This window comes from Delphinus delphis, chromosome 12, assembly GCF_949987515.2.
Source record: "Delphinus delphis chromosome 12, mDelDel1.2, whole genome shotgun sequence".
Taxonomy (NCBI): domain Eukaryota; kingdom Metazoa; phylum Chordata; class Mammalia; order Artiodactyla; family Delphinidae; genus Delphinus; species Delphinus delphis.
This window is the reverse complement of record NC_082694.2, coordinates 67,010,245-67,027,679: the sequence shown is the minus strand read 5'-3', so window position 1 is coordinate 67,027,679 and position 17,435 is coordinate 67,010,245. Positions and strand designations below refer to the sequence as shown.

At 44.6% G+C, this 17,435-nt stretch overlaps 1 protein-coding gene across 1 annotated transcript in view; it reads right to left on the bottom strand.

The window, feature by feature from the left end:
• Positions 1 to 17,435, bottom strand: part of ALK (ALK receptor tyrosine kinase) — a 728,753-nt gene that overhangs the window by 491,856 nt on the left and 219,462 nt on the right. The window contains exon 4 of the mRNA XM_060027602.1: positions 1,481 to 1,645. Within this exon, the coding sequence (XP_059883585.1) occupies positions 1,481 to 1,645 (165 nt within the window). The remainder of the gene's footprint in view (positions 1 to 1,480; positions 1,646 to 17,435) is intronic.

The following is a 17,435-nucleotide window of genomic DNA, read 5'->3' as shown; positions in this document are numbered from 1 at the left end:
TATAGCGCTTAGGAAGTATTTTTTTATAAGTTCTCCAGAATATTCGGAGGCATTATTGGGTTAAGAGCACACACCTACACACATACACACCCTACGTTACACAACAGTATCCAGATGAAAGCAGCTTAAAATATGTATCAAAGTCAAGAAATTTCAAGAGAGTCATAAAAATAGAAAAGGTCAGCCTGGGAGAGTGTGTAGAAAAGAAAGGTGCCTCATAGTTCAGGGCTCAAGGCTGATGTAGGAGCCTGGGAGCATTAGTTACTAGTTATTAGTCTCCCATGAGCGTACTTGAGCCCTGTCCCTGTTAGTTTCCCAAGAGCATCTGCCTGAGATAATCACCCCTAAGAACTGGGCCCACAGCAGGCTGTCACCACAGCTTTCGCTACAAAGACAGAAACATGATATGGTGAAAAGTATTCTGGTCTATGACTCATCACGGCAGACATCTAGACCTGGACCCACATGTATAAGCTGATCTTTAGCAAGTTGCTTCCCCTCTCTGAGCCCTAGCTTTCCCATCTGTCCTGACTCCCTCACAAAATTGGAATCCAATGAGAGTGCAGTTGGAAGGGCTTTGCAAACTGAAAATACTACTCTGAATGTCCAGTAAGTCCAGTACTATGTCAGTTATCATTTCTTCCTGAAAGTTAGAAATATAGGTGGTCTATTCTGGGTCAGTAAAGTTTTCTGAGTCCAAGGAATTGGGAGCTCTAAGATTTGCCTTAAAGAGACCTGAGGCAGTGCTAGGGCTTAGTGCCTCCACATCTCTCTCTAAAAACTCAGCAAATATTTAACAAGCACCCACTACTTACCCTCAGCCTACCTTTTCCAGTCCTGATAATTTAGAAGAGGATGTTCATAAACAGCAAAGAACTACTGGAAGCACCTTGCAGAACTAATATGCAGTCTAAATATTCATTAATGGCTTTGAAACTAACATTTAACTCAGTTATACAACACCTTCCAAATTAGGATTGCCAGATTTAGCAAATAAAAATGTACAACACTCAATTACATTTGAATTTTTTAGTATAATTTGAATAATTTTTAAGTATAAGTATGTCCCAACTATTGCATGAGACATACTTATACTAAAAAATCATTTGTTATTCACTGGAAGCCCAAAGTTAACTGGATGTCCTGTGTTTTAACTGGCAACCCCATTCCAAATGAACAAACAGATTAACATTTTCTTCTATATCTTACATTGGGAAATCTGCATGAAAGAGAGCTATGAAATCCTATTTTCTTTCATTAATAAGAGCGTAAAGGGTTGGATTGATCCTGAAATTGGACTTGCAACCTCCTCTTCCTTGTATAGCCCAAGAAGACATGAAGAGGCACAGATATTACAAACAGGTTTCAAAGGAAACGGGATGGAACAGGGGTGGAGAAGCCTCAAAATTTCAAACAGAAATAGACATCCCAGCCCCATCCTGGCCCATCTGGGACGCTTTGCAGTGGCCTCTACCCTTACCTCTGGGCATCTCCTTGGCATGCTCCTCTTCGGGCCCATCCAACAGGTCCATCTGGGAAGCCTCCTCGGCAGGGACACGGCGCCAGGACCAGCTCTGGTTCCCAAGGTTGTGCAGTGGAGGGGAATACTCCAGCTCACAGGGGAAGTCAAAGCTGCACTCCAGACCTGCAAGGACAGCCAATGGTCAGTGGAGCAAACTGTCTCCCAAATGTGACCTTCCAGCCCCACTCCTCCACTCCAGGAAGTTGGCCTCCATCTCACCCACAACCTTCACCCTAATGAGGTATGGCAGGCTGTCAATTCCACAGGTGGCTGAGCTCCATGAAAAGGAGACTACAAGAGAAAAGGAGACTACAAGAGAAAAGGAGACTACAAGAGAAAAAAAGTGTTCTTTATATAACTCAGATTATGGGAGGTATCTTCACAGAAGGCAGGTAAAAAAAGAGCTAAACAAGTCGGACCATGAAAAGTTTTGCATCTTGTAAGGTTACCTGGTGACATGGAGAGGGCCTGAGGTCAAGTGGGCAGAGCCTGGCTTTGCAACCAGATGGGTCTGAATCTAAGTCAGGCCTCTCTGGCCTGAAATTTCCTCACTTGTACATTGGGGATGATAATTTCTACCTCTGGAGATTGCTGTAAGAACTAGCAGTATAATTCATTATCTGTACACATGAGTCTGGTCCACAGTTGATGCTCAGGAAAAATCCTCATCAGGATCCTAACTGAGAAGAGAAGGCCAAAGGGAACTTAAGCTACTCACAACCCTGTTTGACAGCCCTATCATCTATTCTTCAATCACCCTCCAGAGAGGAGAGCCAAGGCTGTGATAGCTAATGAGTTTATTCTCTCTTGGGGAGGGAATGGGGAAGGTCACTGGGTAAGGAGAGAGAGAAGAGGCAGAAAGAGGCTGTGTCCTGGGACTCTGTGTGATCGCTTTCTGGGCTTCTTTGCATGAATCATCCTTGTGTCCAATCATTCCACGTCTGCCCTACTTTTAGGATACACTTACCTTCTCTTTCCCTTGCCTTGCTTGTTGTTTATTACCCAAAGTGGCTGAAGTACTTTGTACCTAGAAGGCCTCAATGCTCACTGATGGATCAATAGAATGTGCCAAAAACCAAATTAGTCATCCACCCTTTACTTCATCATCTCCCTTTAGCCCTGGGGGTGTGAAGAAAGGGAAAATTTCATATAAAGACCATTGGATGGGAATATGGGGAATTTGATTGGTATCCAGGCTTGGCCAGTCTCTTCTCACATATGGAACTTGGTGCCCTCATCCATAAATAAGAGGTTTAGACTTGATGATTCTAGAAACAAGTACCCAGTGAAACCTGGGTTCCAGCTCCAACTCTGCCATTGATTTGCTGGTTACCTTGAATAAGCCACTTAACCTCTCTGGGCCTTAAATTCATCAAATACAGAATGAGACCCACACTAGATGTCTTCTAAAGCTCCTTCCTGATTCGACTTTTTTTTTTAACATCTTTATTGGAGTATAATTGCTTTACAATGGTGTGTTAGTTTCTGCTGTATAACAAAGTGAATCAGCTATATGTATATCCTCATATCCCCTCCCTATCCCATCCCTCTAGGTGGTCACAAAGCACCGAGCTTATCTCCCTGTGCTATGCGGCTGCTTCCCACTAGCTATCTATTTTACATTTGGTAGTGTATATATGTCAATGCTACTCTCTCACTTCATCCCAGCTTACCCTTCCCCTTCCCCGTGTCCTCAAGTCCATTCCCTACCTCTGCGTCTTTATTCCTGCTGATTTGACTTTTTTAAGATTCCAAAGTCCTTGCTCTCAGAAGGGTTATAACTAATTTGATAAATCAATCTGTGCGGTGGTGCTAAAGACTACTAACTCCCAATTATCATTGTGCATTTTAACAGCTGCTTCTGGAGCTACTGCTACCTTGATCTCCAAGATGAGTCTCTGTTGGGAATTTCAGGAGGCAGAGGAGAAGTAGGGCCAAGACTAGTGCAGGTAGCCAGTCACTGGAATGTCCTTTAGTTACACCATAGAAGACGGCCCTGCCCTGGAGTGGGAGCAAAATAATGCCCACTGACATTGGCCAAACGATCTAAGTTTAGGGGGGGAAGAAAAAAATCCTTCAATTACCCTTCTATTAAAGTATCTTTCTACTTCTCAACCAGCAGAGATTTATGTACCAGCTGCTCTCCAGGAGCTGCCATCCTTCTGGTCCTAAGGTTAATACCACTCGCCCTTTCACGATTCAGACAATTCACCTTTATAATGTCAAGCTGAAACAGGCAGGGCTAGCCTTGTTTGAGTTGACAGGCCACTTGCTGCCTACATATTTTATCAGCCTTGAAGAATTTCTACCTGCCTCTGGGGGCTGAGCTGCTGCTATGAGTTGGTGTCCATGAATTGTAGGCTGTCTTAATCTTAAAGACTTGCTTGCCAGGAACCTGGTTTGATAGCAGAATGCAAGAAGAAAACCGATCCAACATTTTGTACTTTGTAGCACAAAAATTATTCTTATAACGAAAGGTGTAGCCATTAAATCTGGCTCCTCTGGGGATGATTAACAAGACCCATCCACATTAGTGAATGATCAAGTCAGAAGGTGGGAGAGAAAGCTACTGGCCACCTCCTTCCCACATCAACAATTACTGGTACCTTTCCCAAAGCTTCAACTTCTGAGGCCCATCCTCCATCTTGACTTTTCTTCTCCAATTAAAGTCATCCTATTTCTATTTGGGACAGAAGTGTGGCATGCCAGCTCAGACACTGCCTGGCAAATGCGCTCTGTGTGCATATTAGACAAACAGACAACAGAATCTACAACCCCAGTCTCAAGTGCCATCAGTCCTTGGATCTTTGAACTCCGGAGAGTCTGATAATCAGCTGTGTTTGGGTCAGACCCTGCCTAGTAAAACAAGCTAGGCAGATACTCCTGTTATCAAATGGGTTCATTTTGAAATTCTTGCCCTGAGGCAGCTTCTCTTTAGCTGTCAAAGATGTACTCTTTGGCTTTAAATAGGAATGGAGTTAACGTTATTGCTCATTTTGGGTGAAATCAGATTGGGCTTTTCTATATTCTGATTTAATTTCTTATAAAATTTCTACACAGGTTTCTCTCTCCTTTGCTAGCCTCTGTGCCTTTCGAGCAATAATACCTGGGATTTGCCTTCTCTAAAAACACCAGGTTAAGCCTCATTTTCCTTAGGCCTTTTCTGAGTTTCTAGACCTAGGGTGCTTCTTGGATCTCTCTCTTTAGCCCTCCTCTGACTCCGCCCCTTTGTGGTGGGTGCTGTAGAGTCTCTCCTACAGGCAGGACTCAGAGGGGCTAAGGGTTTCCGTGAGGTGTTCAGCCTTAAGCAACCCAATGGTTGAACAGGTCCATGCCCAAGGAGAGGGGCGGGAAATCACATTCACTGACCCCGGCTGTCTGCCAGGGACTGTGCTAAGGAGTTTCTTATATCACTGTATTTAATCTACTGAACAAAACTGAGAAGGGAATTGTGTCTTCTCTTTAAAGCTGAGGAAACTGAGGCTCAGGAAGTTTACTCTACTTGTACAAAGACCAAAGGACTACCCTACGGCAGAGCCAGAATGTGACCCAGGGCTGGTTAATGCTGAAGATCTAGATGTTATTCATCACACCTCCACAGCTTCAGAATTTTAATCCAGGGCCAACAGATTAAATTATATATGAGAAACCTATGAAGTGCTATATTTCAGTTATTATTAGATACTAAGTCTGCAACCTTTTCATACCTGTAAAGGCTTCTGTACTACCCTAAGGAGACAGATCTATATTTCCTCTGTGTCAGGTCCATTTTACAAAGTGACTGACCTGCAGAAGAATCCAGAGATTTCGACCTTCCTTTTTACATACCTGTTTGGAACCAGGAGAATCTAACTTTCCAGAACCTGCTAAACACATAGTTGAAATCACTGCTCCCCACTTTCTAGTCACTTCCATCATGGAAGAAAGATAAAGTAATGGAATCTTCTGGAAATAGTTGGCCTGCTGAGAGGAGTGTCAAGTGCTGTGAAGGGAAAGGTCTTGGTAGAGCAGTGAGGATAGTTCCAGGCTCAGTCCTGCACACAGCAGCTGAGGGGCCTCAGCACGTCCATTCCTATTTCTGTGTCTGGCTTTCTGCATTTGAAAATGAAAGAGATGAAGCATACCCCCTCTACGGTGCCCTCCATCTCTGAAGGTCAGTGATTCTATAGAGCTCATCTTTGGCCAACACAACCAAACTTACAGACCGTTGGTCCCCTCACCCTGCCTGCCTCTAAATGAGGGCCTGCTGTCATCCCTAAAGCAGGTTCCCCAGGGAAGGAGGTGGAATGTGCATCACACTCCATGGGGTCTCAGTTTGCCTCAAGATTGTCAAAGAATTAAGAAGGAAGGTTCAGGCAAGTTTTACAGATGACTGTGCGAGGGTGAATGTGTGTGTGTGTGTGTGTGTGTGTGTCTGTGTGTGTCTGTGTGTGTGTGTCTGTGTGTGTATTCATGCATTTTTATCAGTCTGTACCCATATTCTGAAATCTTCCAGGATATGAATCATATTTCAAAAACTGAATTAACAGTTAGCTTCAAGGAATTGTTCTAGTATAAAACACAGCCATTCAGAAGAACAGCACAGTAACCCATCAGAAGAACCCTGTGGTGGCCCTGCCCGGAGTGATGCAGTTCCCTTGGCTGTAGTGAGTTGGCAGTGACCAAGCACTTTGACACTGAATCTGAAGGTGGAAATCTAGCCTCTGGGAATGTGTGAAACTACCAAAGCAATCATGCCCAACACCTGTGCCTAGGAAGCAAGCCTTGGCCACTTGGAGATGGGGATCTTCCCAGTCTGCGCTACAAGAAGGAGATTGCATGGACGTTTCAGGCACTGTCCATAACACCACAGAAGGGTAACAGGGAGACGTGGTGTACTTTGGACCCTTGGGTCTTCCCTTGGGTGGACTTAGAAAATCCAACAGCCCTCCTATGTATCCAGATTGACCTCAGGCTCCCAAAAAATCCCTTAGATCAAGGTCCTTTGTACCTCCTTCATCCTAACCCTGTAGTTTCCTAATTCAAATTAGGGGCCTCCTTTAGATTTTAAGACATGCCTCCCAAGGCTGGCTGGTTTCCAGATGACCACAGGTGGCAGATGCCAGCCTGGGCAGGTCCATAGGAGCCCACTGGTTGATGTCGCCCAGCCTCAGCCCAGCTCGAGGACTGGAAGCAAATAACACAGAGTGAAAAGCAGAGTCATAAAAAAAGAGAAGAATGCCATGTTTATCAATCCCATGATACTTCACCCTTCATTTTGTCTCTTATTACACGTGTTCCAGAAGTCAAGCTTGGGGTTGGACTTATGCTCTCGACTCTGGTAGCACGGGGCATATGTTTACAGAAGAGTCCAGACAGGGGGAACTCCATGAAGGCCTGTGGGAAGTACTTGCTTAATTGATAACATTTACTGAGGGCTTACCATGGTCAGACAGTATGCCAGGCACCCTACATCATTATCTTATTGAATCCCTATGAAGTAGGCAGGACTCTTATCCCCATTTGACAGAGGACGACACTGGGGCTTAGAGAAATGAAGTCACACCTGAAGTTACTCAGACAGGAAGTGACTGTTTGGGCTTCCACTGACCTGCTTCCTCCATGGGACCACAAGGCCTTGATGTCAGTATCTCACAAACGGAATTATGAACTGAAAAGGTAGCAGAAAGACCTCCCCTCATTTAGAGCCACAGACACCAACAGGAGTCAGACCTGCAGTGAGGGAGGACAGGAACTGGGCCCATGCAGGGACAGGCAGGGACACGCTGGAGGCAGGACAGAAGCCGAAGCATCTGAGCTGTCCTTAAAGGCCCTGATCCCACCTTCACAAAGGTGGACTTGGGATACCCTAGGTGAGGACTGAGTCAGTATATACACCCATAAGATCCAAGTCTTAATCCCCGTAGGCATGACTCAGGAAGCCAAGCCTACAGGTGCATTAAAGTCTGGGGCTCAATGTTCGTGTCTATGTTTCCTGACATCTTCTGGGATATCCTTTGTGTTTCCTCGGTAGGGATGAGGGTTACAGGTAAGGGAACTGACAGTGGGATGGGCAAGTTTTCTTTGGCCATAAGGGGCCCACAAGAGAGTTTATTCAACTGTATACTCGGCCCTGGGATCTGCATCTGAAAACAGAGAATTATCAGGTTTGCTACTAGTTTAAATATGGCAACATGACTGTGATTTTGTCTTGGGGTTACTTTTCTGTCTCTAGTTATCTTGACCCAGTGTTTAACTACTGGGATGCTGATAGCCTGACACGGGGCCTGATGCCCTTCACTTGCTGAATGGTGGTCTCTCTGGTCCTACCCAGCTCTGCAGTCTTTTCCTATGTGTCTCTGCCCATATGTCTTATTCATTAAGCAACCTTAACACCATCATGGTTGTTTCTCAGGGATAGGGCACAAGACCTGAGATTTGACTCCAATCCTGCCACTTGTCAGCTGTGCAGTGCAGGGCACTCTCTCCCTCTCTCTGAGTCTCAGTCATCTTAGTGATAAGATTAACTTCCCAGAACTGCTAGGAGGACTCAGTGAGATGATCCATGTGCTTGGAATGGAGAATTTCCAGTGCACATTAGCTGATTCAGAATTTACATAGCCATGCCCTTTTGAACACAGCTTTCTGTTTACCAGGAGAAACGGTATTTATGTGGGGCAGTCAACTGATGGCACATGGCCATTTCCTTAGTATTCTGCTGTACCGTGGGAAAGTCGGTAGTTCGGTCTGAAGGTGATATTCGCAGAGTCAGCTGTTAGAACTTGAAGTGACATTTGAGGTTGTTTCTTCCATTGGACAGGTGAAAACACCAAGACCCAGGCAACGGAAAAGACTTATCCAGGGTCATGTGGCTGGTCAGGAAGTCCTTCACACACAGTACGGAGGGCATTTCTCCTGGCTGTGGAGGCCTTTCCGAATGCCATCCTCTCCAGTAGGCACCAGGCCTGGGCCGGGCTGAAAATCAGAGTTACTGAATCACCAGCTCTCCCCTCCTCAGGCCTGGCTTATTGGCACATTTAAGCCGAGGCTGGATTGATTCATGGGCGGCATATACAAATGCCAATGTATTCCTGACAAACCTGATTTGTATATTCAGTAAAGAACCATGTGAAGCTTCATACACATGTGGCAATTTTCTTATAGGTGGCCTTAGAGGCCATAAAATAGAGCTTTATATTTGAAACTACAGTTCATTACATAAAGCTCCAGGAACCAGCATTCTCGAAATACTGTCCGTCTTTAAGAATTGTATCCAGTTCAAGGGAACTCCCTCGGCTGCCACCAATCCTAAGGCACAAAATGGGGTCTCCTTTTCTCAAGGGATTCCCCAGAACTTTCCAATTGTTGACCTCAAGGTCATGAAGGACCTTGAGGACCATCTTAGAGGAAGAAACTGAGGCCCAGAGACATGATGGGGCTTGCCAAAGGATGCATGGTGGGTGAGTTGCAGGATTGATACTAAAATCCAGTTCCTGACCTTGCAATTTTTACTATTTTCATTCAAAGCTGTGGGTAAAAAACAAACAAAACAATACCTTAAATAATTATTAAAATTCTAAAAAATCTATACTGTGTTTTTCTGGAATAAGCTGGCAAAAACATACATGGCTAGGTTTCAACCATTTCCCAATGATTTGATGGCTCAGATAATCTCCAATAAGGCTTTCTGGCTTCTTTCATCCTAAATGTCCTCTTCTGCCAACAAGCTGCTTTTTGATGGTTGCTGGAATCTCCTGCTGGAGAGCAAGTCTGTGCACAGGCCAGAAGCTACAGTGAGAACAAAGGGAGGAAAAAGGGTGGCCTAGGAGTGAAAGGGGAAGATCACTAGAGTATTCTTGGAAACTCTTCCGGCTCTGGGCCAATCAGCCTTGTGCTTTTGGGCAATTTATTTAACCACTTGAGTCTGGATTTCCTCATGGATAAACCAGAGAGAATTATCACAGTAATGATGTTGATAAAAATAATAATAATATCTGCTGTGACAATCAAATACGGTAACGAATGTGGAAGTGCTCTCTTACCAGTGAGATACTATATGTGGATATCCTTACCACCTAGGGCCTGTGCTGCAGAACACATCAACATCACTTGATCTCCCTGTGCCTCAGGTTTACCACCAGGAACCTGGAGATGAGCTGAACTGACTTGAGCTTGGAGGACTCAGGGAGATGCTATCCAGAACAGATACCCTCCTCCCTTGCCCTGTCTTGTATCAAAACCTCAGAGGGGCACCAGGGTGTCTGGGGGATAAACAGAAGCATAGATCCTGCGTGCGGTTTGGCTGCTCAAGGTGAAAGCTTGGCTCTGTCACTTACTAGCTGTGTTATCCCAGGGCAAATTATTTAATCTCCCTGTGGCTCAATTTTTTCACTTTAAAATAGGGATTAAAACAGGGGCCACCTCAGGAAACCGTGAGGAGGATTAAATGCAATACACACATCAAGCACCTGGCGTGGGGACTTGCACATCGTTCGATTATTACTAAGTGATGGCAGTCATTGCTCTTGCTCTCCAGGTGGCTCCAGGCTCAGCCACGACAGAGGGGAGATAAAAGGCATGTCCAGCACTGAAGGCAGAACTTTGCCTATGTCAAACTTTGTTGAAGCTCCTCACTCAATCTTTGTTTTTTGATGTGCTGATCAAGCTTCCCTTTGGAAGTGAAGTCATGCTAGACCTTGAGTAAGAAGATCTAGGTTCTAGCCCTGGCTCTGAGGTGTTACTTCAAGCTAGTCCCTTAACCTCTCTAGGCCTCAGTTTCCTCATCTGAAAAATAAAGTAGTGGAATGAGATGAGTCTCATCCATCTCCACCATTCTAAGACCAATTTCCCCTTTGGACAGATGGCTGAAGCAAGCGCTCTAACTTGGTTCTAGCCAGCTGGTCAGCAGAATCCCAAGATTCCTGACTTCTAGCTCAGGCTCAGATGATTAGAGACTTCCACTCCCCCTTTCTGGGTTATCTCCTAAAGGAGCACTTAGCCCACCAATCACCTTTGATGTTAATCCACCAGCTGCCATCAACATCTTGTCACACACTTTGTAAGACCTGCCCCCCGTCTGCCCCCCTCCCACCAACCACTGTTCATTTGTCGTGGTGTCCCAGAACTGAAATCATTCAATTCTTTCCCACCGCTTGCCCCCTACAATGCATCTGGGAACCAATTGCCCAATTCAAGACATCTGTTTAGCTCACTTATAATCAAGCTGCAGCAAAGAAGGGCCAAGTCTCCTTCAATCAATTAATTATATAAATGCAGCCTCGGAAGACAATCTCAGAAAAGGATGTGTGTGCATGCATGTTCACAATGGTGGGAGATTGGCACAGAAAGCTCAATTCTCATTTCTCTTATCTGTGGACATAACAATGTTACAGATTGAAGAAATGGGACTTGGCTCTTCATCCCAGAACAGAAAATTGAAAATAATTAGACTTCTGAAGTTAACAGCCTCCTCATTTTATAGATGGGAAAACTGAGGCTCAGGAAGGTGAAGTGACTTGGCCAAAGTGGAATGGCCTAGGGCCTGGAGAAGCAGAAAGCTAAGACCAAAATCCAGATTGGACTTCCAGTCCAGTTTTCTGCCTACAATTTCCAGGAAGCATTTATGCAGAACATGGTACCTCTAAGAGAATGAGGCCAGCTCCAGAGAGCATGGTGAAAACCTTGGTAATTTGTACACTGCTCAGCATGACATCCACCCAGATGAGATCATTCCTGAAACCAGATGGTTGGAGGAGAGCTCTGAGTAGTGTGGTAGCCCCAATAACCAGAAAAGGTCTTGGGAAGCCTTGACCTCAGAACATGCAAGACGGTCCTCCCCACTTACTCTTCTGTCTCTTCTGGTGAGGATCTCCTGAGTGTTGGAGGTGAACATGAGGTTCCTCCCTGATGCCAATCTCAAAACACAGGCTTCCCTAGTACAAACCCTGTGACCTTCAGAAACTCCCAATCTAGTGGGAGAGATGGACTTACTCACGCCTGGCTCTCACGGTAAGCAGACCTGGTGAAGCCAGGAGGACACAGAACAAGAGAGACCTTCTGCCTGAAGGATCACAGGCTCAGGGAGAAGGCAACTTTTGGGCTGCATCTTGAAGGATGGAAGGATTTTGACAGATGATAGAGGTTTAGCTAGGAAGTTTGTTAAGAATAGAGGAAGGAATGAGGTTATTCCAGGGAGGTGGGTAACTAGTATTGCTTATTTTTATGTAGTTGTATGAATTTTGAAGCTGGACTGCATAGCATTAAATTCCAGCTCAGATAGTATCATGGTTAAAGGTAAAGTGCTTTCAGGTCCCAGAGGACAAAGTTAGGGACTTAAAGAAAGTTAAGGAAATATTTTCTAGCAAATAGAGCCATGCCACCAAAATGCAGGCTATTGGCTTCTCACTGGAGTGGGTCTGATTCCTCTTCAGAGAGCATTAGTGAGGCACCTGTGCTCCAGCACATGGAACTCTATCCTTATAGTCAGTCCTGACAGTAATGCTGTCAATTAGGAATCATGACCATTCCCATTTTTCAGATGACAATCAGAATCAAAGAGAGTGGCTTGAGTCACTGAAGGTAATAACACTCATAAGAACCAGAGCTGGCAATGAATTCCACAACTCAATCCCAACTTGAGTTTCTTCCCCACTGTTCAAACAGAGGCTGGGATATGTCTTGCTTGGATGTCACAGAGGAGATTCAAATAGGCAACTAGGAGGTGAATGAAAGACCTGTGGTTCCCAAACCTAATCCTACAGTCCCCAGGCCCCAGAATCTTGTTTTTAAGAAGCTCTCCAGGTGATGGTGAGGCAAGTAGCCTGAGCCTGGATGTGACTTTACCCACACCGGGATGGTACGGACCCTACACTGATGCAACCCTTAGGGCAGCATGAACCCGCTGAGCTGACAGAGATCGAAGGAATCAAAGTGATGATATGAGTAAAGCAACGCTCAGAAGTAACATGTGAGGAAATTCTCTGCAGCCCAAGTACTGAGGAAATATGAGCCATCACCCACGTGTCTGCTGTGGAGGGTTAGATGGGGGCTCTGCCAAGCGGGCAGCCTGAGTGTGAATCTCAGCTCTGCCACTAGCCCTGGGCAGATCACTGACCTCTCTGCGCCTCGTTTCCTCAGCTGTAAGATGAGGCTGTTTGACCAGACTGCTGTGGGCCCTGACAGCTCACAATCTCCATGAATTTCTCACAGACCAAATTATTCTAGGCATCTACTCAAATGGGCGGGTTAAAGTCTTGTTAATCTGAGGGTTCTTCTGACATGAAGTTTTGCACCTGAGATTGTTCTTGACAAAACATTTCATTTTAAGAGGATTTGCTCTCATTTTTCTCACTCTTGATCAGTCATTTTCCCGCATATGTTTTGGACACATGTCTTTCTAGACTGGTTAGAAATGCTCTGTATACAATGTCTCAGATGTCCCAAAGCTGTCAAAACAAAAATTTCCCAGCTCACTCATGTCTGCTAAATATGTTTTAGATTGAGGGGAAAACAAACAAACAAACAAACAAAAACAACCTGCCCAAAGTAGTTAAAGACACAGCTTTGACTTCTAAATGAAAATATGCCCAGGCCAGGAACTGTTCTCCCCTTACACACGTCTGTTCTGAAACCAATTAATATGACATTAGGAATAAGAGCGTTTATGGGAACATCCATACCTTTTACTAAAATAGAGATCCTCAGGGGCAGAAAAGCTCCAGATTGGGAATTGAGAGACTCGAGTATACTCCTAGTTTGCCCCTGGATTGTTCAGCAAATGTTGCAATTTCATCTAGTGTATGTTTACTAAGAACCCAACCAAGTACAAAATACTGGCGTAAGTACTGGGGATGCAAAGGAAACAAGATGCAGATTACTTGACCTCTAAGAGCTTACAGTCTAGGAATCATGATGATTCAGGGCCACACATAACTAAGATATGAAGAAAAGTGTGACATCAGACATGCAAAGTGCTGTGGAAAGACATTATATAACCTTCCTTAGTGAGAAAAATGGGAACAGTGAGGTCTACAACCTTGCAGGTTGTTCTAATTTGGGGTTAATTTGGTCACCAGCTGTGGGGTGTGAATGCTCACTATATGGTTTCCAAAAAGAAGCTCTACTAAATATAACAGGCAGACTATCTCTTTTTTTTAAAGAATGAATAAGGATTTTATTTTATTTTTTTAATGTTTGATTATTTATTTTGAAATTTACATACAGTAAAATGTCCTCATTTGGGCATACATTTCTAGAAGTCTTGACAAATGCCACAGGCTTAAAAGCCTTATTTCCCAAGTAAACCTTCCTATTAGGTTTGATGGTCCATCAGACCCAGGGGTATTGCACATATATACAAAACAATCAGACAAGTATTTAAGCAGCACCATTCAGATGGACATTTAGGACCATCTTAGGCCTATGATAAAAGTGAACTAGGCTAGAATCTCTATGAGGGGCAGGAGCAAAGAGCTTGGCAAACTGTAGACACCCATTGGATGAGTGGATATACGATAGATAGATGGTAGATTAGATAGATAGATAGATAGATAAAAGTGACATTTATCATCTTCTCTACCTTGGGTTGGATAAATTAGACTCATCCATGATTGCTTTATTATATGACCTAGTTTACACTTGGGCCATAAAAAGGATGAAATACAAACTAGGAAAGTAACTTGAGTCATAAGAAACATCTGGGGAGTCCAGGGTTTTGTGGAGTTGGTGTCACACAGTGGGATTCTTGGAGAATTCGGGATGTTTGGGAAACAGTCAGAATGTTCTCAGATTTCAAGAGGGGGATGATACCACCCTAGTGTTACAAAAAATTCCATCAACTTTTTCCATAAGAAAAATTCCAAGGCGAAAGAGACTCAGGGCACCCTGGGTACTCAGGAAAAGCTCTGAGATAGAAGCAGGGACTGAGCTGGGCCTTGCAAGCTAGAGCAGGTAGAATCTAGGGAGACAGGTTCAAGGGAAGGAAAAACAAATTAACTGTGGACAAAATGGAATGAGAAAGAAGGAAACATGGGGGAAGGAGGAGGTATGTAAAACAGAAAGGGTATTTACCAGAGTGAGGAAAGGCCTTCTCACAGTCCTTGTTCGTTGGGTGGCTTCGACACTGTTGGTGACTCCCACATGTAAAATTCTTTACCCGTTTGGTTTCTGTGGCTATTCCACCTTCTGGTTCTCCTCCTATCTTTCCTATTTCTTCATCTCTGTTTGTCATGCTCCTCTTCTGTTTACTTCTTAAATGCAACTTTCTGTATCCTTTCTGAGTCTTCAACCTCCAATCACAGTCTCAACCATAGCCTATGCTAATAATTCTCTATCACACCCCTCTCCTCAAAGCCAAGGCATGGATTTACAACTCTCTACTGGCCTTCTTCACTTGCATGTCCTGAACGCACTTCAAATGTAACTTGTTCAACAAAGATCTCACCATCTTCTCCTCTCCCTCTAGACGTCGCGGTCACCATCCCTCCTTGCCAAATGTTTCTCCTCCTCCCTACTCTGATAATGGGATCTCCATCTATTCAATTACTCAAGCTGGACTCTCCCACGTGGGCAACCAAGTCATTCTCACCTTATAGCCAGAATCTCTCCCAGGTTCCCCTCCTGCCCTTCCTTTTCCAACCTATGCTTCACATGTAAGATCATATCTAAACCCTTAGTACACCCAGAATTAACTGTTTCTCCAGGCTCATCTCTCCCAGACCATCTTTACCCTGTGTCACTGGGCTTGACCTGTTCCTGGACACCATTTTGCACATGCATTCCCTCTGCCTGGAAAGCCCTTCTCACTGATCTCAGTGGTGCCTGGGGTCCAAGGCCCAGCTCAGCAGTCTCTGTCTCCAGAACATCTGCCTTCCTAAGTCCTCCGCAGAACTGTCTTTCCCTCCCTGTGTTTCAGGGAGCTTTGGCCACGCCTCTGTTACTGCACCTGTCATACAGCAGGCATGTCTGCCTCTTCCTCAAGAGCTCCTTGTACTATTTGTATTTATCATGGCCATGTCTAGAGCAGAGCCAGGCATACAGTTGGTGCTCAAAGAATGTTTATATACATTACCTCATTCTCTGGGACACTAAGGGGGAAATGATGCAGGCAGATAGGTAGGGATGCAGAAACAACCCTCAGGAGGAGGTTGCTCAAGATTGGAGCAAGCTTTAGGGAGCCACCTGCCCAGGTGTGAGAGCTGAGATCATGTTAATAGGAGAAAGAATACAAGGCCAGGAGACCACACAACCCTGAGTGATCCTTTCCACATTGTCTATCTGTTGGTGTGTCTCTGTCTCTGTTCCCCCATTCATCTCTCTCTTTCCCTTTTGTCAATTCCTTTCCCTGTCTGTGACAGTCATTTTAAATGGATCTCTTTTGACTTCTTTTTCTTGCTTTTGTGTCAGTTAGTTAATCATTCTTTTATTATCTTTTAATCTGACTTGTTTCCTTTCCGTTTCTCCTCACTCAGTCTGCCATTAACACAGAGATAAATTGTTGTTATTTATTGAGTGGGTCTATATGTCTTTATTTTAAAGGCAAGGAATGTGATCCAGTGGAGCATTTTAAACAAGTATCTCCTTGAAACACCTGAGCCAACTGCTTTTCACTTGATTTCCACAGACTGAGTTCATTGGTTCCCAGCAGGTCACTGGTCCTCAGGGTAACAGATGTTCCCTGCCCTCGGTCTTGTATGACTGCTGGCACTGCTGTCCCCTTTGGGACTCAGCCTTTTTGGTGAATACGTGCAGAGCCTTGTGCTTACCATGTTGTAGATAAAAATACAGAGGCAAGGGCTAGGAATGAACTTGACTTCCCAGCTCAGTGGAACAGGGCTGGGAAGAGAACACAAAAAGGCCTGGCCTATCAGGGCAGAGGAATTGGTAAGAAAGCTTTCAGCCCTGACAATGGTCCACAAGGGATGCTCCCTTGTGGAGCTGCTTTTCACTGACACCAGGCTTCTGAGGGCAGAATGGCAGATCACGGCCAGCCACATTAAATAAGTAATTTCAGAAATGTGATCAAACTGACTTCCTGCCAGAGCTATGAAGCAAATCCCACGGGGGGCTGGAGGACTTATTTGCTTTCCATTTTTGATTCTGTGGTAGGTTGATTTTTTTTTTTTTTTTGAGAGAGAGAGATTTAATTTACCCAGTCTTTTCAATCAGAGAAATTGATACATTAACAAGACTGGTGTTGGTGGTAGCAGCAGCAGGGGAAGTAATTAAAAAGTCTAATCTTTCTTTGTTTCCAAAAGCACCAGTCCCTAAATTGGATGGGGGTCCCAATGGGCTTGAAAGCAGACAAAGTTTTAATAGAACTTTTATTTAAAGTCCAACAATGGCTTTGTTGTGCCCTGATGCTGAGATTTTAGGAGGAATCTTTCTTTTCCAGGATTCAGTGCTCTGGACACTGGAGGACTGGAGGGATGAAGGATTACATTAGTTTACTAGGGCTGTCATAACAAAACACTACAAAATGGGTGGCTTCGAATAGCAGGAATTTATTCTCTCACAGCTTTGGAGGCCAGAAGTCTGAGATCAAGACGTTAACAGGACCATGCTCTGATGGCTCTAGGAGGATCTGTCCCAGGCCTTTCCCTAGCTTTTGGTGGTTGCTGGCAATCCTTGGCATTCCTTGGCTTGAAGATGCGTCATTCTAATCTCTGCCTCCATTTTTACATGGTGTTCATCCTATGTGTCATGCCTGTATCTCTGTTTTCTCTTCTTATAAGGACATCAGTTATATTGGATTAGGGCCTACTCTAATCCAGTATGGACTCAACTTAATTGCATCTACAAAGACCCTATTTTAAAATAAGGCCACATTCATGGACACTAGGGGTATATTGAACCCATAGCAGGGACCAGAGTCTATGGTAGGGAAGGCAAGACTGCCCATAGTGCCTGGGGGGGCCTACATCCATGTCTAGGATGA